General features: G+C 42.4%; 1 protein-coding gene across 1 annotated transcript in view; it reads right to left on the bottom strand.

The window, feature by feature from the left end:
* Positions 1–1,631: 1,631 nt before the first annotated feature.
* The window catches only part of eng (endoglin), a 39,484-nt gene continuing 16,336 nt past the window's right edge, over positions 1,632–24,779 (bottom strand). Inside the window, exons 3-12 of the mRNA XM_058055178.2 lie at positions 19,477–19,593; positions 15,277–15,454; positions 11,148–11,322; positions 10,967–11,069; positions 10,683–10,875; positions 9,917–10,068; positions 8,826–9,053; positions 8,531–8,597; positions 4,013–4,123; positions 1,632–3,402 (exon numbers count right to left, since the gene is read on the bottom strand). Of these exons, the coding sequence (XP_057911161.2) occupies positions 3,239–3,402; positions 4,013–4,123; positions 8,531–8,597; positions 8,826–9,053; positions 9,917–10,068; positions 10,683–10,875; positions 10,967–11,069; positions 11,148–11,322; positions 15,277–15,454; positions 19,477–19,593 (1,488 nt within the window). The 3' untranslated portion in view covers positions 1,632–3,238. The remainder of the gene's footprint in view (positions 3,403–4,012; positions 4,124–8,530; positions 8,598–8,825; positions 9,054–9,916; positions 10,069–10,682; positions 10,876–10,966; positions 11,070–11,147; positions 11,323–15,276; positions 15,455–19,476; positions 19,594–24,779) is intronic.

The following is a 24,779-nucleotide window of genomic DNA, read 5'->3' as shown; positions in this document are numbered from 1 at the left end:
TCCACTTCCCGGACCAGGAAGGTGTCATTTAAACAACTTTAAAAAAAGGCAAAAAATCGACAGCCGCGGACCTGAAAAACGGGCAAAAAACGAAGCGTCAGAAAAGTGGGATTTTTTGCCTTCTTTAGGTCCTGCCGGGACCCCTGATTAATGTGTGGTAGGTTTTGTCCACTTCCCGGACCAGGAAGGTGTCATTTAAACAACTTTAAAAAAAGGCGAAAAATCGACAGCCACGGGGACCTGAAAAACGGGCAAAATACGAAGCGTCAGAAAAGTGGGATTTTTTGCCTTCTTTAGGTCCTGCCGGGACCCCTGATTAATGTGTGGTGGGTTTTGTCCACTTCCCAGACCAGGAAGGTGTCATTTAAACAACTTTAAAAAAAGGCGAAAAATCGACAGCCGCGGACCTGAAAAACGGGCAAAAAACGAAGCGTCAGAAAAGTGGGATTTTTTGCCTTCTTTAGGTCCTGCCGGGACCCCTGATTAATGTGTGGTGGGTTTTGTCCACTTCCCGGACCAGGAAGGTGTCATTTAAACAACTTTAAAAAAAGGCGAAAAATCGACAGCCGCGGACCTGAAAAACGGGCAAAAAACGAAGCGTCAGAAAAGTGGGATTTTTTGCCTTCTTTAGGTCCTGCCGGGACCCCTGATTAATGTGTGGTGGGTTTTGTCCACTTCCCGGACCAGGAAGGTGTCATTTAAACAACTTTTAAAAAAGGTGAAAAATCGACAGCCGCGGACCTGAAAAACGGGCAAAAAACGAAGTGTCAGAAAAGTGGGATTTTTTGCCTTCTTTAGGTCCTGCCGGGACCCCTGATTAATGTGTGGTTGGTTTTGTCCACTTCCCGGACCAGGAAGGTGTCATTTAAACAACTTTAAAAAAAGGTGAAAAATCGATAGCCGCGGACCTGAAAAACGGGCAAAAAACGAAGCGTCAGAAAAGTGGGATTTTTTGCCTTCTTTAGGTCCTGCCGGGACCCCTGCTTGATGTGTGGTGGGTTTTGTCCACTTCCCGGACCAGGAAGGTGTCATTTAAAACACTTTAAAAATAGGCGAAAAATCGACAGCCGCGGACCTGAAAAACGGGCAAAAAACGAAGCGTCAGAAAAGTGGGATTTTTTGCCTTCTTTAGGTCCTGCCGGGACCCCTGATTAATGTGTGGTGGGTTTTGTCCACTTCCCAGACCAGGAAGGTGTCATTTAAACAACTTTAAAAAAAGGCGAAAAATCGACAGCCGCGGACCTGAAAAACGGGCAAAAGACGAAGCGTCAGAAAAGTGGGATTTTTTGCCTTCTTTAGGTCCTGCCGGGACCCCTGATTAATGTGTGGTGGGTTTTGTCCACTTCCCGGACCAGGAAGGTGTCATTTAAACAACTTTAAAAAAAGGCGAAAAATCGACAGCCGCGGACCTGAAAAACGGGCAAAAAACGAAGCGTCAGAAAAGTGGGATTTTTTGCCTTCTTTAGGTCCTGCTGGGACCCCTGATTAATGTGTGGTGGGTTGCGGACCTGAAAAAGGGGAAAAAAAACGAAGCGTCATTTTAAAACCAGAAGAACGAATATGACATCACGTAACAAAAAACAAACATTTTAGTTTGAATTTAGTTTTATTAAAAAAAAAAAAAAGACTTGTTGATAAAGTCATAACCACTTTATTAAGATGATATTCATAGAAAATCTATAATCCTTGACAAACAAACATAGCAATACACACGGTCCTTTGAGTACTACAGTACTACCTCAACATTTAGACGCTTCAAAACAAACAAACACGTTTTATTTCAACCATGACTTCATTCTGATGAAAAACACTGGAGTGGAGACGAGGTAACAAAGACATCCGCTGTCTGTCGTACACACACGTGTGTGTGTGTGTGTATGTGTGTGTGTTAGACAGCGAACACAATGTCAGGATGTGGTGTCTTTGGACAACCGGGGGCTCCAAGAAAAGGGGTGAAAATGGAGCGGATGTGAAACAAGACACCGTGAGCACAATGTCATCCAAAACAAACAACACAAACACCAAAACAAAAATCTTGCTGGTTGGATAAGTGCCTTGAGTTAAGGGATGGTCCCAATTCTTGGAATGGAGGAAAGAATGGTACAGTTATCACACTTAACGCGTGTACAAAACAACAATATACGGGATGTACGTCAACACGGTTCTTCTCCATACAATCATTAGCGTGGCGTCAGTTTTACAGCAGCGCATGTACATAGCCCGGCATACATGGTTGACATCTTCAACTACAAACATTTTGAATAAAAACAAAACAATGAAGCATCGGCGTATCAACAACGTTATCAACATATCCACCCTTTGCCCCCCCATCATATTGCACAAATACTCAATTTCAGTAAATAATGAAAAGAACGTATGCTAGTAAAAGGAAGCGGTGAGAATGTGATGCTCGTTGTCATGGATACGGACGTTTTATGGGATGTGCTAATGTGCTAATGAGAAGTAGTCGATAATAACTAGCATGAGCAACAGGTCCAAATAAACAATGTTAGCAATACAAAACAATGTCACATGTTTGCAGCATCTGTCCAGCATTAGCAGCGGGGCGGCTGACTGGGGGCTTGGGAGGGGGGGGGCGGCTGACAGCACCTACAGGTTTTGGGGGTGCCATGTGTGAATGCTACATCATCAAATTGCTAAACTTCTACTTTGGGGGAAGCAGCGAGGTAGGTCTCTGAGGTAGAAACCGCCCCCCCCCCACCTTGAGAGAAACACCTCTTTGGGGGGGGGTGTTTCCTAACTGAGTGGACCAAATAGTTTGAATCTCCCGTTCCGACTATTATTGTGCTGCGATCGCACCGGCACAACTCAGGGAGGAATGTAGTGAATTTCCTTGGGGGGGGGGGTATGGTTTGTTTTTCCTGTTGATGGGAAGCCAATTTAATTTTTTCTTCCTCTTGCCCTCTTTAACTTCCTGTCTAGAAGCTCGGCTTTAAAGATAGGCCGCAGAGGTGAACATCACACGCCATCCATTAAGACGCTGTGTGGGCTGACACACACCCCCCCAGTCCTCCTCCCTGGCCCCCTCCCATCCATGCTTGTGTGTCAAAGATGAGGGTTGTGCTTTTGAATCTAAGTGGGGAGGAAACCCATATTGGTCAACTGAAGGGGGTGATGCCGACTGCTGAAGGTGGGAGGTTGGTTGGGGGGCGCCACCCTCATCTCATGCCATGCTGCTGGTGGGAGGTTGTTGGTGGGGGTGGGGGGCACCCTCATCTCATGCCATGCTGCTAGTGGGTGTGCTCTGGGTGCTTCCGATGCTGGCGTTAGCGCTGCTATTCTCAGAGGGGGAGGGGTTGGACGACACGGGCTGCCGCTTGGCGCCTGAGCAGGGACACCCGGAAGAGAGGGGGGAGGCCATGTCCAGTCCCGTTGGGTAGCCTAAATTGGGTAGAATTTTGCAGGTTTAGGTTGCAAATATTTCAACTTTCTTCTAAAATAATTTTCAGAAATGTCCCTCTCGTCATATGCGGACTTTATTTTATTCATATTTTGACTTTAATCCATTTCCCAAACTTAATCATGTCAATAATAAAATAGAAAATGTCAACATTATGCTACTAAAACAGCGTCATTCTTCCTCAACTTTTCAGTTTATTCCCATAAAATTGACTTTTTGTCCAATTAGAGTGACTTTTTTCTTTTTATAGTTCATATATTTATATTCAAATTTTTGCAGCAACCTAATTTTCAAAGCAATTTACAAACTTTGTTGTTTTGTTTTTCATGCTATTCCCATTTCTAAGAAAATATGTTTCCATCATATTTGAACCCCTAAAATGTTATTTTTTCCCCTCATAATACTACACTATTCTCATAAAATTATTATTAGATTTGTAAAACTTTTTTGTTTTAATATTTTGACTTTATTCTTGTTGAATAACTACTGATTTTTTCTATTGTTGTGATGTTTTTTGACCACCGGGCCACACTTTGGACACCCAGGGAAGGCTTATATATATTATATAATAATATTGAAAAGTGGACCTACCTGTTTTGATTTTGATGAACCACAAAGCTCCAATAAGTAACACTCCTATCAGGAAGCCCCCGAAGGCGATGCCCAGGACCCCCGGGAGGCCGAAATCAAAGCAGGGAGGGTCTGCAAGAAAAACGAAAAGAGATATAAGGCAACCTTCAGTCGAAATATGACATGAGTGCTAACCCAACATACACAAATAGACTATATGTCAACATTCGCTTTCAACCCCCGGGGGCTAAATAGTCAGCTGTAGAGAAGCCAACACCGCCTGTGGATGTTCCTCACTGAAACAGAGACATCTTGTGGTGGCTTCACTTACTGCATCCTGTGAGACCAGAGAAATGGTCCCCGATGGTCCCTCATCTACAGTCGTTTCAGACTAACCTGACCATCATGTCCCCCCAGTGTGCACGTGAAGCTGAACAAACAGGAGCAGGAAGTGGGACCCCCCAACTGGAGGACGTGACAGTGGGCCGGCCTGGTGACGACCCCCGAACCCCTGAGATCGACCGACAACCGACAAACAGGAAGGAGTGAAATCCTGGCGTGAGAGCTTGGCTGAAAACCAACATTTAGGAAATAGATACCCGTGGACTAATACCAGAAAATAGACACCTGTGGACTAAAAGTAGAAAATAGATACCCATGGACTAAAAGTAGAAAATAGATACCCATGGACTAAAAACGAAAAAATAGATACCCGTGGACTAAAAAGTAGAAAATAGATACCTGGTGTCTAAAAAGTAGAAAATAGATACCCATGGACTAAAAGTAGAAAATAGATACCCATGGACTAAAAGTAGAAAATAGATACCCATGGACTAAAAGTAGAAAATAGATACCCATGGACTAAAAACGAAAAAATAGATACCCGTGGACTAAAAAGTAGAAAATAGATACCTGGTGTCTAAAAAGTAGAAAATAGATAGCCGTGGACTAATACTAGAAAATAGTTACCGCAGACTAAAAAGTAAAAAATAGATACCCGTGGACTAAAAAGTAGAAGATAGATACCTGGTGACTAAAAAGTAGAAAATAGATACCTGGTGACTAAAAAGTAGAAAATAGATACTCGTGGACTAAAAAGTAGAAAATAGATACCTGTGTACTAATACTAGAAAATAGATACCCGCGGACTAAAAGTAGAAAATAGATACCCGTGGACTAAAAAGTAGAAAACAGATACCCGGGGACTAAAAACTAGAAAATAGATACCAGTTGACTAAAAGTAGAACATAGATACCCCGTGGACTAAAAGTAGAAAATGGATACCCGTGGACTAAAAACTAGAAAATAGATACCCGTGGACTAAAAAGTAGAACATAGATACCCATGGACTAAAAACTAGAAAATAGACACCCGCGGACTAAAAGTAGAAAATAGATACTCAGTGACTAAAAAGTAGAAAATAGACACCTGTGGACAAAAAAGTAGAAAATAGACACCCGTGGACTAAAAACTAGAAAATAGACACTCGCGGACTAAAAACTAGAAAATAGACACCCGCGGACTAAAAACTAGAAAATAGACACCCACGGACTAAAAGTAGAAAATAGCTACCCGGTGACTAAAAGTAGAAAATAGATACCCGGTGACTAAAAGTAGAAAATAGACACCTGTGGACTAAAAAGTAGAAAATAGATACCCGGTGACTAAAAGTAGAAAATAGATACTCGTGGACTAAAAAGTAGAAAATAGATACTTGTGTACTAATACTAGAAAATAGATACCCGCGGACTAAAAGTAGAAAATAGATACCCGTGGACTAAAAAGTAGAAAACAGATACCCGGGGACTAAAAACTAGAAAATAGATACCAATTGACTAAAAGTAGAACATAGATACCCCGTGGACTAAAAGTAGAAAATGGATACCCGTGGACTAAAAACTAGAAAATAGATACTCGTGGACTAAAAAGTAGAACATAGATACCCATGGACTAAAAACTAGAAAATAGACACCCGCGGACTAAAAGTAGAAAATAGATACTCAGTGACTAAAAAGTAGAAAATAGACACCTGTGGACAAAAAAGTAGAAAATAGACACCCGTGGACTAAAAACTAGAAAATAGACACCCGCAGACTAAAAACTAGAAAATAGACACCCGCGGACTAAAAGTAGAAAATAGATACCCAGTGACTAAAAAGTAGAAAATAGATACCCTATGACTAAAAGTAGAAAATATATGCCTGTGGACTAAAAACTACATAAATAGATACCCGTGGACTAAAAAGTAGAAAAAAGATACCCGTGGACTAAAAACTAGAAAATAGATACCCGTGGACTTAAAAGTAGAAAATACGTAGATACCTGTGGACTAAAAGTAGAAATGGATACCTGCAGACTAAAAGTAAAAAATAGACACCCGTGGACTAATACTAGAAAACAGATACCTGTGGACTAAAAGTAGAAAATAGATACCCGTGGACTAAAAGTAGAAAATAGTATTGTTTTGTTTATTTCCGAGTGGTGCAGTAACATGGCTGTTCCGCATGTGTTGGCTTGTACCGATCGTGAGGGAAGCGTCTACATTAGAGAAGGGGTGTCAACCTTGTAGTCCTTGAAGGCCACATGCCAGTTATGGCTGCCCTCGAAGGGCCACTTCAAACTGTCAATAAATCTGAATAAAAGCTCATGATATTGTTACACAATTGCCCAAAAAGCTGAAGTGAGATTGTCAAGGTGAGACGCAGACACTGGAGTGTTGCATGATCAGATAATATTCAAGTTTTTAGAAGTAAGTAGAAGTAAAGTACATGTATGCTTTACATTTCTTGGTGAAAATGGCCACCTGAGTGAGCGTGTCCTGCAGGGCCAGAAGGGAAGTGGATTGCAGAATCCCGTGTCGGATCTACAGTCATGGCTCTGATGCTGCAGTTTTGGCCTAAAAGGGGTCTTCGGGTCTTGAGCTGAAAACATCTTGATGTGATTCATGCCCTGGTTTCTCATCTAAAGCTAAGAAGAGGACAAACTCCAAGTTCCCCCCCTTTAATCAGCGTCCACTTCCTGGCGTGATTCCACTGCTCGGTGGAATCATCTAAGAGTTCCTCCGTGTTTGAGTAATTGCAGTCGAACAGACCGACAATAGCTGGAGGCCCTGCAGCGCCTGTGTTTGGACAGCACAGAGTCAAAGCCCCCCCCTTGGAAACACAAAGGGCCTGGGCTGTGTCCCCTGAGGGTCGTTACTTTTGATTGTGGCCACAAGGTCAGCCTGCAGACCTTCCTAGAGGACGAGACCGCCCCCGCTCCGCACCCACTTACAGGCGGCATCCTGAGTTCAGTGCTATGACAACCGCCTGCACGCCGCTTCTGGTGCACTCAAAGCAACAATGGCAACCAAAGCTGCTGCCGGCAGCCGGTAGCCAGGACGCGGTCACGGACATGGACACAGACACAGACTGAGGAGAATGTTGGACATTTGGAGCAAAGAATGGTGGACTTTTTCAGATAAGAGGTTATTTCTACACAGGTGTTGTTCAGTGATGAGGGTTTGCATTTAATTAAAAAAAAATCTATGCAAAATAAATACAATAAAATAACATGATACAGTATATATTAAGAATTAAATAATATATATGTCTTGTGTTAAAAATATATATATTTTTATGATTAAAAATATGTTTTCATAAGAAATATTCCACAATATTTATTGGATCAATATTTGTATAATAGTAAAATATAGTATAAAATAATAAATATATTTATTAATTTCATAAAATATTATTAATTTAAATAATTTAATTAATTTAATAATTTTAATTTTAATAATATATTTTGTTTGTTTGTTTCATAATGACCAAAACCAGGAATTAAACTACATACAAAAGTGTGATTGAGTTATATAGATGCAAAATAAATACATTAAAGATAACATGATACAGTATACATTAATAATTACATAATATACATGTCTTGTGTTAAAAATTATTTTTTATGATTAAAAATATGTTTTCAAAAGAAATATTTCACAATATTTATTTTATAAATATTTGTATAACAGTAAAATATAGTACAAAATAATAAATATATTTGATAATTTCATTACAAATATTATTATTTTAAATATTTTAATTATATAAATTATTTATTATATAAATTTAATTACTTTAATAATTATTAATTTAATAATATAACAATATTTTTTTGGTTTGTTTGTTTCATAATGACCAAAACCAGGAATTAAACTACATAAAAAGGCATGATTGAGTTTTTGAAATGAGACCACAAATAAAGAAGACATCTAACGTCCTACTGAGAGGAGTTGCAATGTTTTACCCTCAAGTAGCAAAATGAGGCAGCCAACATAATAAAAGGAGTTCACCTAACAAAGGAACCATAACGATTAAGAGTATTTATGAGAGCACTGCTACTACTGCTACTGTTGCTGGATTGCATCTGATGAGTTTGTGTCATCCTGTGGCTTCCACCACCAGTGAGAGGCTTGCTATCAGACAGGCAATCGCTGCTTATACACGCTTATGTAGACGCCATATTGGACCATATTTTGGATGATTCAACTGAACTCACTCAGTGTTTGCTGACAAGGCGGGGTGACCTCCAGGCTCCTCTTCACTCTTCCCCCGTCGACACATTTCTGGTGAGCAGCAAAGAAAACACTTGAGCGAGTCGCCCTGCATTTAAGCCCCTAATGAGCCCTAATCCCGCACTAGCATTCACCATTTATTCCATTTACCAGACAGCGGAGAAAGCTGTGTGACATGCTACATTTCTCAGCAGAAAGCTTAATGAGCTGTCACGTCTTTTGACGCGCTTTTCAAATGTGATCCGGTCCCCCATGGGAGACTGCAAGTTGGATTCCTACCTTGCTGTAGCAAAGTTTGACGGAGCATTCCACGTCCCAGGTGGTGGTCAGCTCCTGGAGCTGACCCAAGGAGAAGCTGAGCCGTGTGCTGTTGGGACACAAATTCAAGGAGCAGAACTCGGGGATGAAGGGAAGGTCCTTGACCACCGAGCTGGAGCCCTTGGAGCTCACCAAACAGCTGATCACCTGGATGGTCAGAACCATGGCGCCGAGAGTGTTGCCAGAAATCTGGAAAAAAAAACAACACAGTATTACATGGCGCCTCCCGATGAAGGACATTGGTGGCGTGCTGAAAATGCTTTGGAGGACATGCTAACATAAATATGTCCTACACCTTTGATAATCATTACGCAAATGGCCCATGACTTACAGACAATTAGGTGCCAAGTCCCACCATTGTTCCTGCAAAGTATTTTTAATGGATGGCGGCCATGTTTTTCAGTCAATCTTGTTCAGATTTGACAGACATGTCAAGCCCCGGAAGGTGTGTACCAGATTTTATGGTGATTCATCTAAACAGCCAAAAGTTGCAGTAGATAGCGCACTGAGCTGCGTGAGAAATTCAAAGTCAATCCCAATTAGGGGGTCAAATTTGGAGTTGAATAATAGCGCCACCATGTGTATTTGGCATGAATTTTTTACATGCCATGCATGTTTTGACAATACTTCACATTTATTCATTCATTCATTTTATCCTCACAAGCGTCGTAGGGGGTGCTGGAGCCTATCCCGGCAGTGTTTGGGTGAGAGGCGGGGGTACACCCTGGACTGGTCGCCAGCCAATCACAGGGCACATATAGACAAACAACCATTCACACTCACATTCATACCTATGGACAATTTGGAGTCGCTAATTAACCTAGCATGTTTTTGGAATGTGGGAGGAAACCGGAGTACCCGGAGGAAACCCACGCATGCACGGGGAGAACATGCAAACTCCACACAGACATGGCCGAGGGTGGAATTGAACCCTGGTTTCCTAGCTGTTATTATAGCAGCATATCATTGATTGATTGCAACCTGTAAAAATACGTAAACATAGGATGCTATTCAAGCGGGATGAAGGCATGGTGCCATGCGCTAGCTCTCACCTCAGCATAGATTTTCTTGTCGCTCTGCACCTTGGCGCTGGGGTCCAGCGGCGAGCGGTAATCCGGAGACGTGTACAGCTGCATCAACAAAGGCATCTGATCAGGCGGCACCGTGGTGGAGGACAAGGAGGGTACGGCTGCTGTGGGCGTCACTGAGAGAGACATGGAATGACATTTGTTTGAACTTTTCCAACTTTTGAGATGCTTTCTCCAGCAGGTCTATGTGTCCCCTAGTCATTGGCTGGTAGGTGAGTGACAGGAAGAAAGCCTCTGACTTGCTTGGGAACCGGTTTGGCTTATATTTGGGGTGGATACGGCTGATGGAACTTCATTTACATCATATCAATATTCATTCATTCGAGAGGCGGGGTACACCCTGGACTGTTCGCCAGCCAATCACAGGGCACATATAGACAAACAACCATTCACACTCACATTCATACCTATGGACAATTTGGAGTCGCCAATTAACCTAGCATGTTTTTGGAATGTGGGAGTACCCGGAGAAAACCCACGCATGCACAGGGAGAACATGCAAACTCCACACAGAGATGGCTGAGGGTGGAATTGAACCCTTGTCTCCTAGATGTGAGGTCTGCGCGCTAACCACTCTACCGCCATCATATCAATATCTACTATAATAATATACAGGTAAAGTATGATGCATATGTAAGGTAAAGACATGTTGTTTCGGGAGCAAGGACCATGATGCACCAGGACAAGGATTTTGAGGCACGTCCTCCACTATTCGATACGTTCTTCTCACCTGCTGAGCTTCCCTGTCCAAGAACCAGTAATAACGTCGACTCTTCCGATCTGATTTCGGTGTAACTGGTGAAGTTTGCAACTTTGAAGTAAGCCAACGCCTTCCTTTGCACGTCCTCGGCTTTGTCGCTGCCCAGCATACACACGGGCTGCATTGTGTGGGCCATGGCGGGCAGGAGGATCTCGTTGTTACTCTGGCGAGGCAAGTGAGAATAAAAGTAAATTAGTCATGACTCTGGGACTCGGTTGTGAGAGTGTTGAATAATGTAATGTGCCAAGACCTACACAAAACTTTGTGTGCTGTAGATTGAGGAACGTCCATGTGGTGCCCTGTGGACCCCTCAGGAACACACTGGTCTTCTTTGTGTCCACACGCACCGAGATGTTGCTGCAACACAAGGAATAAAAGATTTAGGATATTTAGACTACAGGAGGAGCAAAGCAGTGCGTTAGTTTGTGGTCTTACCGAACGTTGGCGTCCTCCGGGATGTTTATGATATGAAGCTTGGAATCATCAGCGCGTTGCTGCGGAAAGCAGGACTTGAACGAGGACGTCAAGGCCGTCGCTTCAATCTTCATGAAGTGCTTTTCTGAAGGATCTTCATTTTTGAGTATGCACTCTTGAGGGCCTGCTTTTGTTCCTGCAAAAACACATTCATGATGAATGTACATTCACCGGTATTGCAGCCAATAAGAAATCTGACACTCTATGAACCCGTATGAGAGGCGAAATAATGCTCAGCTTTGACTGACTAGTTCCTATTGTAATTATTGCAATTCAAATCATTTTGGTTGCCAGTCCATCAAAATTGAAATGGGGGGGGGGGGGGGGGGGGGGGTGAATGTCCTTGGATGCATGTGTAGGCCGAGAGAAGTCACTCAGTCTGCGTTCAGCGGCAGACGCAATGGCCGAATTGGCCAATGTAAAGGGAGTTTACTGCTCAGAGCAAATTGACATCATGTGAATGAAACACTGGCATTGCGAGGAGAAGGAACCTTCGTGTGGGGAAGTATTTCTACGGCGGACTGCACTTTTGAGCTTTTACGGAGCGTGAATGGAAGCGTTTTACGATGCCCGCTGATGTCAGCGTGGGTTACGGCCGCAACTCTAGCCCATGTTTTAGGGATTTTTAATTGGGATTATTGGGATTATTGGGATTATTGGGATTATTTGGATAATTGTGCGATAAACCTGAATGAAGCCTGTTGTTCCACAGATCAAGTCTGGAGCTTGGGTATCACCAAATAATTAAATAATATATACGTCTTGTGAGGGCGGCACGGCGGTCTAGTAGTTAGTGCGCAGACCTCACAGCTAGGAGACCAGGGTTCAATTCCACCCTCGGCCATCTCTGTGTGGAGTTTGCATGTTCTCCCCGTGCACGCGTGGGTTTTCTCCGGGTACTCCGGTTTCCTCCCACATTCCAAAAACATGCTAGGTTAATTGGTGACTCCAAATTGTCCATAGGTATGAATGTGAGTGTGAATGGTTGTTTGTCTATATGTGCCCTGTGATTGTCTGGCGATCAGTCTGGGATAGGCTCCAGCACCCCCGCGACCCTCGTGAGGAAAAAGCGGTAGAAAATGAATGAATGAATGAATATGTCTTGTGTTAAAAAAATATATTTTTATTGTCATTGTTATTGTTTATTTATGTTTTCATAAGAAATACTCCACAATATTTACTGTATAAATATTTGTATAATCATAAAATATAGTATAAAATAATAAATATAATATATTTATTAATTTCATAAAATATTATTAATTTAAATAATTTAATTAATATAAATTTAATTAATTTAATAATATAAAAAAATTGTTTGTTTGTTTGTTGTTTTACGAGGCCCGCTGATGTCGGCATGGGTTACGGCCACAACTCTAACCCATGTTTTAGGGATTAGGGATTTTTAATTGGGATAATTGGGATTATTGGGATTATTGGGATTATTGGGATTATTGTGCGATAAACCTGAATGAAGCCTGTTGTTCTACAGATCAAGTCTGGAGCTTGGGTCTCAACAAAGATTACAGCAACATTACTGGAACCTAGTGACCACTGTTTAGTACTACATACAGTATCACTTTTCAATGTCTTGTATACAGTATGTACGTATATATTTTTAGCATTGGGAGGTTCCTTGTTGGGATTTTTGGACAGCCTACTTCCTGCGGTTCATTTTTTATGTTTGAAAATGCTCCATTTAGGCCAGGGGTGGGCAAAGTTTTTGACTCGTGGGCCGCAGTGAGTTAACAATATATATAGAATATATATATTTACTATTTACATACTATTTTACACTTATAAGTCCGCATTGTGTTGTATTATCAGCTATATGTTCTCATGTCCCTTTTTTCAGAAGCGCTTTAAACATCAAACCACATCAAATTACAAAATTGAATTGGGGCCGTATGTGACCCCCGGGCCGTAGTTTGGCCACCCCTGATTTAGGCAAAATAAATGCAAGTGTCGCTTCAATGTGCATATTTTTGACTACTGATAGGATTTATTCAACCACGGAACAGCATGTTTTAATATCTTTTTACAAAAACTGTGATGCCGCGAAATTCAAACCACAAAGTAGCAAAGGACTGATTTGCATTGCTACAAGCGTGCAAACCTCAACAGCGTGTACATTAAACAGATTTGAACAGCCTAGAGGGGCAGGTGAGTGTCAGCTACTACAAAGACTCCAATATCACTTAATGCTGCTTTCACATTCAGTCAGACTGTCGAGGAAGTGCGGCATCAAGAATTTAAAAGCAGCTTGCTGCCCAGAGCTGCTTATTATGTATTTCTTGTTGCCGGCATGGCGTTGAATTTGTAATCATGCTCTCTCAAGGAACTCGCACATATTTTGTACGGCTCTAGCTACATCCAGAATACATCTGGCTGGGACCAACAGTACATGTGTTCATCATAACACCCCTGCAAGGGTCAAGGAACTTTGCAGGGCTTGATGCTGGAATCATCTCAAAATCCTTATGCAATATGACTCAATACAACTGTCTAGCCAAGAGAGTCAATATTATTTATTTCAGATTTCAGAAACAAGGCTGACTTTATTCGGAACACTTTAAAGCTTTCAATGGAACACTTGGTTCATCTTGAAAAATATGGCTGGTATTCATCAGCAACTATTTTACAAGGATCAAGTCACATTAACTTGTAATCTTATGAGGAAAAATCTTTTCATTTTCGTACCATAGTGATAAAATATGAAAGACAAAATATGTGGTAAGTCATAATATTTTCAGAAACAAAAATAACAACTTTCTCTGGCTCCTCCGGTTTCCTCCCGCATTCAAAACAAAAACATGCAAGGTTAATTGGTGACTCCAAATTGTCCATAGGTATGAATGTGAGTGTGAATGGTTGTTTGTCTATATGTGGCCTGTGATTGGCTGGCGACCAGTCCAGAGTGTACCCCGCCTCTCGCCCGAAGACAGCTGGGATAGGCTCCAGCACCCCCGCGACCCTCGTGAGGATAAGCGGTAGAAAATGAATGAATGAATGAATGAATGAATTTTAGAGCCCTCAAGACATGAAGTAACATCCCTATAGTGAACTTTATACTCATATTACCCAATATAGTAGACATAATAAGAGAAAATAGAATGTTTTTACGCTGCATGGCGGACAACTGATTAGCACGAGGGCCTCACAGCTAGGAGACCCGAGTTCAATTCCACCCTCGGCCATCTCCGAGGGTTTGCATGTTCTTCCCGTGCATGCGTGGGTTTTCTCTGGGTACTCTGGTTTCCTCCCACATTCCAAAAACATGCTAGGTTAATTGGTGACTGCAAATTGTCCATAGGTATGAATGTGAGTGTGAATGGTTGTTTGTCTCTATGTGCCCTGGGATTGGCTGGCCAACAGTGAGGATAAGCGGTAATAAATGAATGAATGAATGAATGAAATATAACAACATTTTTGGAAAAACATATTATGTGCCCTGTGATTGGCTGGCGGCCAGTCCAGGGTGTACCCCGCCTCTCGCCCGAAGACAGCTGGGATAGGCTCCAGCACCCCCTGTGACCCTCGTGAGGAAAAAGCGGTAGAAAATGAATGAATGAATTAATGAATGATATTATGCTAGACTCCACGGTCACTCATTTCTGCTGCAGTCCGTTTCCTTGCTGCCCTCGGTCTCCTCTTGGATTACATCAGTTTTCATGACCTACATGCCCAGAAGTAAATCCAGGTTTCCCTCCCTTTGTTTGTTAGCGTGCCTCTTTCCAACCGACGCGTTCTTGCAAATCCACGCTGTGTTATTCTGACATGAAAGCCCAGGATAGTAACAGTGTCAGCTCACATGTCACGAGAGCACATAGTAGTTCACAAACCAAAATGCAGAGGGAAAGACCAGAGAGGTAATAAAAAGCAACCGCCACTACTGCAGCACCCCCAACATGCAATCCTGAGGCATGTCAGAGTTCTTCTCTTGCTCAAGGCGCCTTAAGGAAGATTTGTCGGGAAATAATGGTGTTCACACCGAGTGTACCGCTGCTGGCGAGAGCAGGAGAGTTCAGCTTTCATTCAGCATGTTGTACACCACGCTAATACTAGAAATAGAGTCTCTAGAAAGCCTCACCTTCTGTTGCCTTGAAATGCATCCCTTTAAGGTTGGCAACGGTGGTGAAGGAAGTCACGCCTCCGAACTTCCTGGTTGCCCACTTGACCAGCTCCTCATCCTCACGAGGGAAGTCGACAGTATGTATGTTGACGAGATGGCCGTTGGTGTACAGGACGACTGTGGAGGCGTTGCTTTTCTGTAAAATAAAGACCAAAAAAGGTTACATGGACATTCATAAGATGTATTAAAATTAGTATTCTACACTGGTCACTAGGTGTCAGTAATGTTACATTTATGAAAGCTACCGCAGGAAGTACGCTGTCAAGGAAAAAAGACAAAGAAGCCACCTAGTAACAACTGCGCTCATTTACTAATTAATATATTTGGAATAATAAAGGGAAGGCGCGGAATTGAAAATTAGCAAAGTAGCGAGAGATGACTATGTTGTGTTCCGTGTCCTGAGCTTTCCAAAAACACAGAAGAAAAAAAACTCCCGTTATTTCTCCCGCATTCTACAGTCTGTTTTTTTGGTTTGATAGAGGGATTGATGTTCTTAACGCTTGTTTCCTAGTCAGTGTTGAGCGGTCTAAACTAGTTGAGACTGAAGCAACAGTGCCTCTGCTGGTGGCAGCCAAGTAGTGCACTCAAATGTGCTTCAGCACACGTTCTTCACAATCGATTCATGATTTATGGGTTATTCGGTCCATCTATACTAACAATATTTCCAACAAAGACCACGATGTGCCTGTTTATTTGCAAAAAACAATAGTAAGAATCCTCGCCATTACTCCAAGAAGAAAAACAAACAGTGTCAGCATTGTTTCTATTTCTGTTTGCCTGGAGCATTCCCAGACTTTTTTCCATATCAAACATGTTTGTCTGCCCCCTCTCTCATTCACTTATTCCTAACCCTCCACCCAGCTCTCCTTCTTCTATTCTCTCGGCCCTGTTGGAAAGAAATGTTTATTATGGTTAAGTGTCCACAAGCCCAGTTGCACAACCCCTTTGGAGCCAAGGTCTTTCCTTTGCTTCCTGAGTGGGGCCAGGAAATGGGACCTTTTTTAGCTTTGTGCGTCACCACAGTCGGCTGGAATCTGGCTCCATACAAGGTATAAATATATACATCCATCCCCATCGACGAGACTCTGCCGTTTCCTCGTCTGGCCCCGATGGGAAATAATCGACTTTATCTTTACATGAGATGTGCTGGAAGGCCCCCATGGATTAAAACTTGGGTTCAAATTCATTCAATAAATAAGGAATACTTGTGGATTTCAGCATCCGCTTGAGCTTGAATGGAGTTCAAGATAATGTTGCAAACACATTGCTGCTGACAATTACTCATTTGAGACACGGGAAGCGGTCCTGTTTTGTGCACAAATAGCGTTTTCCCTCTCTTTGTAAAAGATAATTGAATGTAACTCGAGTGTTTTATGGCTCTTTTTATCATTCCTCACGCATCTTTTTGGGACCGCAAATGATGACCCAGTCAGCATTTCTTCCCCAAAAGAAAGGAAAGTGCTTACTCTCACAGATGACTATTATCTTTGCTGGTTTTTATCATGTGGGAGTGTGTCAGTGGTCACAGAGGTCGCACGCAAAGAAAAAGTGGTGAAAGCCGACTCAGCCTGGAGGGGGTCGTTTAGGTACTTTCTTGTATGAGTGTTGGACTGATGCAGAATCCAAAAATAGTAGGCGGGGAATTCCGAGCACACTACAACCACCTATGAGCATGCTACCACCAACTATGAGCACGCTACAACAAACTATGAGCGCGCTACATCAAACTACGAGCACGCTACATCAAACTACGAGCACGCTACATCAAACTACGAGCACGCTACATCAAACTACGAGCATGCTACATCAAACTACGAGCATGCTACATCAAACTATGAGCATGCTACAACCACCTATGAGCATGCTACAACAAACTATGAGCACGCTACGACCAACTACGAGCACGCTACGACCACCTACGAGCACCTACGAGCATGCTATGACCACCTACGAGCATGCTGCAACCAACTAAGAGCATGCTGCAACCACCTATGAGCACGCTGCAACCACCTATGAGCACGCTACAACCACCTATGAGCACACTACAACAAATGATGAACATGCTACAACCACCTATGAGCATGCTATGACCACCTATGAGCATGCTATGACCACCTATGAGCACGCTACGACCACCTATGAGGATGCTACGACCACCTATGAGGACGCTACGACCACCTATGAGCACGCTACGACCACCTATGAGCACGCTATGACCACCTATGAGCACGCTATGACCACCTATGAGCACGCTATGACCACCTATTGGCATGGTACAACCACCTACGAGCATGCTACAACCACCTATGAGCATGCTAACTAACTCCAGTGTCATTTCAGACCAGATTTGAACCAAAAATTACGAGAAGGGAACCCATAAGGATACAAGGATAAAGGCGTAATGTTACCAGAGAAAACATGTTTTCGCATAAAATTCAGACTATTCTTAGATTATCACTTTTCTCCTGTTAAACAGCGCCACCCCGGGGACAGGGGTGAAAGACAGGAAGTCCCACACACGGCAGACATGCTTGTTTGTCATTTTTGTGTTAAATTTCAAAATTGTACGACCACAGTATTCCTATATAAGACGCTGCTGCCAAACAGATGTCACCCTGGCACACCACAAGGCTAAAGGCAAGTTCAACACATGTCACTTTAGTTTTGCTGCAACACAAATGCAGCTTGCCAATCAAAACTGCTGGATTGTTTCTCCAAATGTCATGTGGCTCTGATATGCCGACAGTCGTATGATATTGTAACCTTTATCGCTGAGAGTCTGGACAACGTTTCTCGTGACTGCAGGATGTTTTGGGTTTTTTTTTTTGAGGGATGAGCCGTACCACCAGGGGTATAATAGTGTTTAACTGCACATTGCAGTGTCAGAGAAAACAGCAGCTGTTCTGCATCTGAGAACGTGCGTCATCGCCTCTGACAGCTTGGCTCAGGGTCACCCTTGCTGCTAACACGAGCACGCTGTGACATTAACACCCTGCATCTGTCACAGCTCGTGGCAAAAGCTGAATTGTCACTCGAATTGTCATACGTATCATATGTAGAATGATATTCATCATCTGGAAGTTTCATAGGAAATTTCAAAGGAGAGATATTATATTATTATAATATATATTATATATATATGCGGGGGGGCAATGTGTGGTTAGCGCGCAGACCTCACAGCTAGGAGACCAGGGTTCAATCCCACCCTCGGCCATCTCTGTGTGTAATTTGCATGTTCTCCCCATGCATGCGTGGGTTTTCTCCGGGTACTCCGGTTTCCTCCCACATTCCAAAAACATGCTAGGTTAATTAGCGACTCCAAATTGTCCATAGGTATGAATGTGAGTGTGAATGGTTGTTTGTCTATATGTGCCTTGTGATTGGCTGGCGACCAGTCCAGGGTGTACCCCGCCTCTCCCAGACAGCTGGGATAGGCTCTAACACCCCCCGCGACCCTCGTGAGGAAAAGCGGTAAAAAATGAATGAATGAATGAATTATATACATGCATATATATGCACAATAACGGACTTCATTGTTGGAAAATTACATCTTTCAGACTATAAACATTTCCACGGACATTTTCAACATTGTTGCTCAATCACATTGTCATGGTTACACAGAATGTTACCATAAAGGAGGTCAGCCAAAACTGCCATCAAGTAGTGTTTTATTATGCATCTGCAACTAGGACTACAAGATTAAGGGATCCCCGTGTAAGGGACGAAAAGGAAGTGGGTGTTTTTTTGGTCTGACCCTGGAACAGATCATTTTTGTGTTCAACCTTAGAGGCTCTGCAGTGTCCAAAAACAGCTTGAGAGTGCAAATGGTGATGCGTGCAATGAAGAGACACTTTACACAGGAACATTTCCCTCCCGAGTTCCAAACTAAATCCTGCTTCCAGGCTGATAGGACGCTGATACAAGCTGCCACAGGTGGCAGGATACGAGGCAGGATAAGCACATTTATCAATGAAGAAAACACTTAGCAGTGCAGACAAAGTTCAGGCCCGCAAAAGAAAACTGCTGTGTGTGCAAATTGTGAGGAGGTAAGACGGGGACTTGGAAGAGCTTCCCCGGCCAATCGGCTTTGGCTCGACAATAACAACAGGTTGCAGCCATCGAACGTATCCCTTAGCTGCAGGTAGAAAAGCTACTCACGTAAATATTGACGTCAGCATTGGTCTCATTGATGAGACCGTAGGCCGTCGATGACGACGTGATGATGAGGTTCATGGGCCTCGCGTCGGCCACCTCCAGAGAGAAAATCTTCCCCTCCTGAAAGAAGAGAAAAGCAACACACTTGACACGGTGCATGTTGTACCCTCATGAATAATTAAGTTCCATCAATAGCGTCAACTGATGACTCTCTTTTCTATGCAAATGTTCCACTGCTTAAGCATAAGAATGAGATAATAACCGCTAATGCTTGTTATGAAAGCTTCATAATATGGAGGAATGGCTGCGTGGCACAGAAAGTTTTGGCAGTAGATGAAAAGCAGAGCATGATTAGGAAAAGGCGGAGAAGTGAAGCGGCGTAAATATTCCCCGCCGCACTGTCAAAGCATCCCAGGGAGAGTTACCGTGGCGCCCGTAATGAGGTTCTTTGTGCTGCGCCGAGTGTCGACCGTCGTTGCGCAAACAAAGCACAACCTTCTGAAAGGGCTGCGGTGCTTCCACCTATCACAAGGTTGTTTGTCATCACAAAAGCAGCGAGGTGGGACGCAAGTCATCTTTGCTGCCACAAGATCTTCTTAAGAATCAATCAAATGCAGCCAGTGATGATGTGTCAATCAAGGACACCAGCTGACAGAATACTGATTAACCTGAACGCGAGTACTTCCAGTTTGGCATTGGACTCCATAGATTTTATTGAGCTTCTGTGTCTGTTCGCTTCCTCTCTCTGTTCCAACCAGTCGCCCGACTCTTTTTGTGACAGCCAGTCGGCTCCTTAGCAGCCCTTGTGTTCTATTTTGTTCTAGCTTCGTGCCAAGCAAGAGATGAGCAAAATACAATGGCGGCAAAATGAAGTATCCTACAAGTACTCTTCAGCTACAAAAATACTGACTATGTGATGTCTGCATAACAGCACATGCTTTCTTCTTTGTAAACAAATACTATTTTTTTATATTTTTATTTATATCCTAAAAAGGACAGAAAATCAAGCAGCATGTGATGCACTGTCTTGACTACAAAAAGTAGCCTGGGATTTATTAGGGATTATTGTGTCTGTTGTGAGATATTTGGTACAGGGCTATAAAAGTAGCCTGGGATTTATTCGGGATTATTGTGTCTATTTTGAGATATTTGGTATAAAGGGCTATAAAGGTAGCCTGGGATTAATTAGGGATTATTGTGCCTGTTGTGAGATATTTGGTACAGGGCTATAAAAGTAGCCTGGGATTTATTCGGGATTATTGTGTCTATTTTGAGATATTTGGTATAAAGGGCTATAAAGGTAGCCTGGGATTCATTAGGGATTATTGTGCCTGTTGTGAGATATTTGGTACAGGGCTATAGAAGTAGCCTGGGATTTATTAGGGATTATTGTGCCTGTTGTGAGATATTTGGTACGGGGTTATAAAGGTAGTCTGGGATTAATTAGGGATTATTGTGTCTATTGTGAGATATTTGGTACAGGGCTATAGAAATAGCCTGGGATTAAGTAGAGATTATTGTGTCTATTTTGGAATATTTGGTATGGGGTTGTAAAGGTAGTCTGGGATTATTTAGGGATTATTGTGTCTATTGTGAGATATTTGGCACAGGGCTATAAAAGTAGCCTGGGATTAATTAGGGATTATTGTGTCTATTGTGAGATATTTGGTACAGGGCTATAGAAATAGCCTGGGATTAAGTAGGGATTATTGTTTCTATTTTGAGATATTTGGTACAAAGCTATAAAGGTAGCCTGGGATTAATTCAGGATTATTGTGTCTATTGTGAGATATTTGGTACCGGGCTATAGAAGTAGCCTGGGATTTTTTAGGTATTATTGTGCCTGTTGTGAGATATTTGGTACGGGGTTATAAAGGTAGTCTGGGATTTATTAGGGATTATTGTGCCTGTTGTGAGATAATTCAAACCTGCAATAAAAGTCTGTTGTTCATGCAATGAAGTCTGATCCTTGTCTGACACCTAGTGACCAGTGTAAAATACTACATAACATCATGTCTTTGAATGCATCTTCTGAATGTCTTCTACAGTATTTGCAGTTTACAGTATTAGTTTATTTCACCCCAAATATGTATATTTTGGACAAAAAATAGTCAATGCTTAACCATGATTTATTCATGAATACGGGTGGACGCTACACGGGCAATCACATGCATTAAATAAATTAAATTAGAATTTAAATGTCAAGCAACTTCTCTCCTCTTCCGTCAGACAATGCGGATTCAATTAACAAGGCTTGTAAATTGGCTTAGTTTGTTTGACGCATTAAAAATAGCATCCAGCTGCAGTCAAGTTGTGGCTGCTACTTCTGGTCTGTTGCATAATCAGCCGAGGGTGTGACAGCAATGCTTGCTTTTTTGTTGTTATTGCAAGTATATGCAATGAACATGTGAACAAGCGGCGCCAGTCACTCGGAGGAGGAAAGTCTTTTTATAGGCTAACGAGGTAATGCTATTTTTACATCTGCAGAAACCAGAATTTGCATGATCCACTATAATGTACCTCTGCATATGTTGGCAAAACAAGCTAAAGCATCATTTTATGTCGTTGTCATCGTTTTGCAGCACAGTGGCCTCCATCAATATTACCGTAATGACCGGCACTATTTTGCTCCTTAATGTAATTCAATATATACACTTAAGACATAATTAAGCTATAATTCAGCACAATGGTGATGTGGTTGGTTAATGAGCACTGTAGTTATGAATCAGCCTTAATGAGCATAAACACTGAACAAGTGAGGAGTCCTACTGTGGGAATATTAAGTTTAGAGTTACTTTCAAGTAACTTTTCCCCCGCCCCGGGCTGATTTAATAGCAGTAAGAAGTTTGTTTGTAATTACTTCTATAGCAAAATGAGTTCAAGATCGCCGCATTAAGAACGGTGAGAAATTGGAAATGAATTCAATTACACCGTACATGTTAGCGCACTGGAAAGGAACAGTTGACAAATGCTCCCTCTGGTGAGAATTTAACGTTCTTAAAAAGGAATATAGGTCTGTTTTTGTGTGTTTCTTTTTGATTGAGAGCCGATGGCTTTCTGGGTCGGCTCCAATTGGGAGGGGAACAAGCGTACAAGGGGGAACAATGCGCATCTGTACAACTAAGTTCATTTTCTTTCCACCTGATTTTTGAGCCTGATCCAAGAGAATTGTGATGAGCTCAGGCCTGAGCCGAGCAAATTTGCACACCTTATACTGAACAAATGAGGTCTAAGGAGACCTCCGAAGAAATTGTCTGCCAGCAGAAAAAACACAGATGCTGCATTTACACGCAGCAAAAGTGATGGAGGGTGTCTGTTATTTGTCCTTCATATGCAGGGAAGGACAGAGTTGCATAATGGCCGCCGTGCATATTGATTCAATTGATGTCTTCTCAAGGCATTCATTTTGGATTATTATTGTTTACGTGAACTGTGGATTTTATATTGAAGAATATATTATTAGAAATAAGCATCACATGACTGCAATTGAATTCATTATAGAGTGTGGCAATGGGCATGAGTCAAATATACAAACATATACAAATATGATGAAGGGTTGACTTTTTGATAACTACGAAATGTAGCGATGACATGCGTTTTATGATGCTACATGGTTGTACAAAGTAAATAATCAGTCAATTTATTGGACAATGAAAGGCACTAGTCTTTATAATGACTACTCTAATGATTGCACCGAGAGGACACCACTGGAATGTACCATAAAGTATAATGGTTTAGTCTTGAAGGTCATTTATGCTATTTATACATGTACTGTACTGTACTGTATTGCCAGTGCCATTCCCAACACAGACGCGTCATTGAGCGATAACTCCTTAAATAATCCTCTCATATCAGCCTGTCTCCAAATTCCCACCCTTCGATTGTGACATTCTTTCATGACTTTCAAAATTCTTTCAGTTGTTTCCTCTTTTTTTTTTTTCATTTCCCAGTGCCACTTTTGAAGGACCTTTGATGATGCCGTTTCCAGTTATTCTTTTGGCTTCACTCCCTGAAAAGGAATTGGCTCCACAAGTCTCGTCTCAGCCGGCTGCCAAAGAGCCTGACTAACCAGGCCGGTGCGTGCGGGACACCGCCAGGCTGCTCCTCCATTTGAATTCTCCTGGCCTTTATGTCTCCTCTTCAAGCTCTCGTTGAGAAATTCGGAACAAAAAAAGGCTGTAAAACCCGTGTAAAAAGACAAATGCGAAGAAGGGGGTGAATACGTGTCAAACAAAAGACCTCCGAGCCAAGTGGACAGCGTGGTACAGCATGAAGCCCGTCCACAACGCCAAGGTCCAATCTTTAGAGGGATTTGTGTTAGCAACACATGTATGGATAACCAGACTGTACCATTTTCACTCGCCAAAGGGAGGAACAGTACCATTGTGGCTCTTTCCTTAATTCAAATAGGAATAACATTAACGAGATGTCATTTGGTTTCTCATATTTAATATCCTCTAAAAGCAAGCTTGATGCAGTATTTTCAGTGTAGGCGGCAGTGATTGCATCACTGATCCAAAATTCCTTCAGCGAACCCCCACGTCCGTTCTTCTCACGCTACCTCTGTGTTTCTATGATCAACTTACTCCTCCTAATCATCTACGGTATCTGCGTACCCACGCAACTGAGAGGAGCCACGGCGGTGCAACGCTTTCATCAAAATAACGACATTACAAGGCCATGAAAACGGCGACAAGTCATGGAGGACATGATGAGCGAGCAGTCGGGGAGCAAAATGATAAGCTGGTGACAAACGTTAGCGAACAGACTCAGTGAAATATAGTCTGGAGCAGCGATAAGAAGAATCTGGAGTTGCTGTTACTGAAGCCTTTTTTGCCACAGAGAAACCGTGTTTCATTGAAGGGGGGGGACATGATTTGAACGCTCGTCTATAATTAGATAACAAATTAACATACACTTGTTAATCTAATGAGGGCGAATTAAAGAGCTGTGTCAACAATTCAAACGCTAATAATGCTCTCTTTTGATTGACAGTGTCTAGCGATTGTGCTCTGCAACCAGCAGAGGCACTGTGGAATCAGTGTCAGCTAGTTTGAAAGAAGAAGAACATGCAATCAGCTGTGAGCTACCATGCATGCAAACTACTGCACGCGTATGGCTGTGTCTTCCAGCACAAGACGCCTGCTCCAGTCCTCGGGTCAAAAATTTTTACGGAAACCAGCATCTTATTGGGTCTTGGAAGCTAAATGGAGAGCTAGGTAGCCACTCTTCCGTCTGTGAGTGACGCCGAGACTAGCGATTAGCGACGCATCATGTTAGCTAGTATCAATGCACAGAGGAAAGAA

The sequence above is a fragment of the Doryrhamphus excisus genome, linkage group LG10, assembly GCF_037039965.1.
Source record: "Doryrhamphus excisus strain RoL-2023G ecotype Guam linkage group LG10, RoL_Dexc_Guam_v1.1, whole genome shotgun sequence".
Taxonomy (NCBI): Eukaryota; Metazoa; Chordata; class Actinopteri; order Syngnathiformes; family Syngnathidae; genus Doryrhamphus; species Doryrhamphus excisus.
This window is presented reverse-complemented; position numbering and strand designations above follow the sequence as displayed.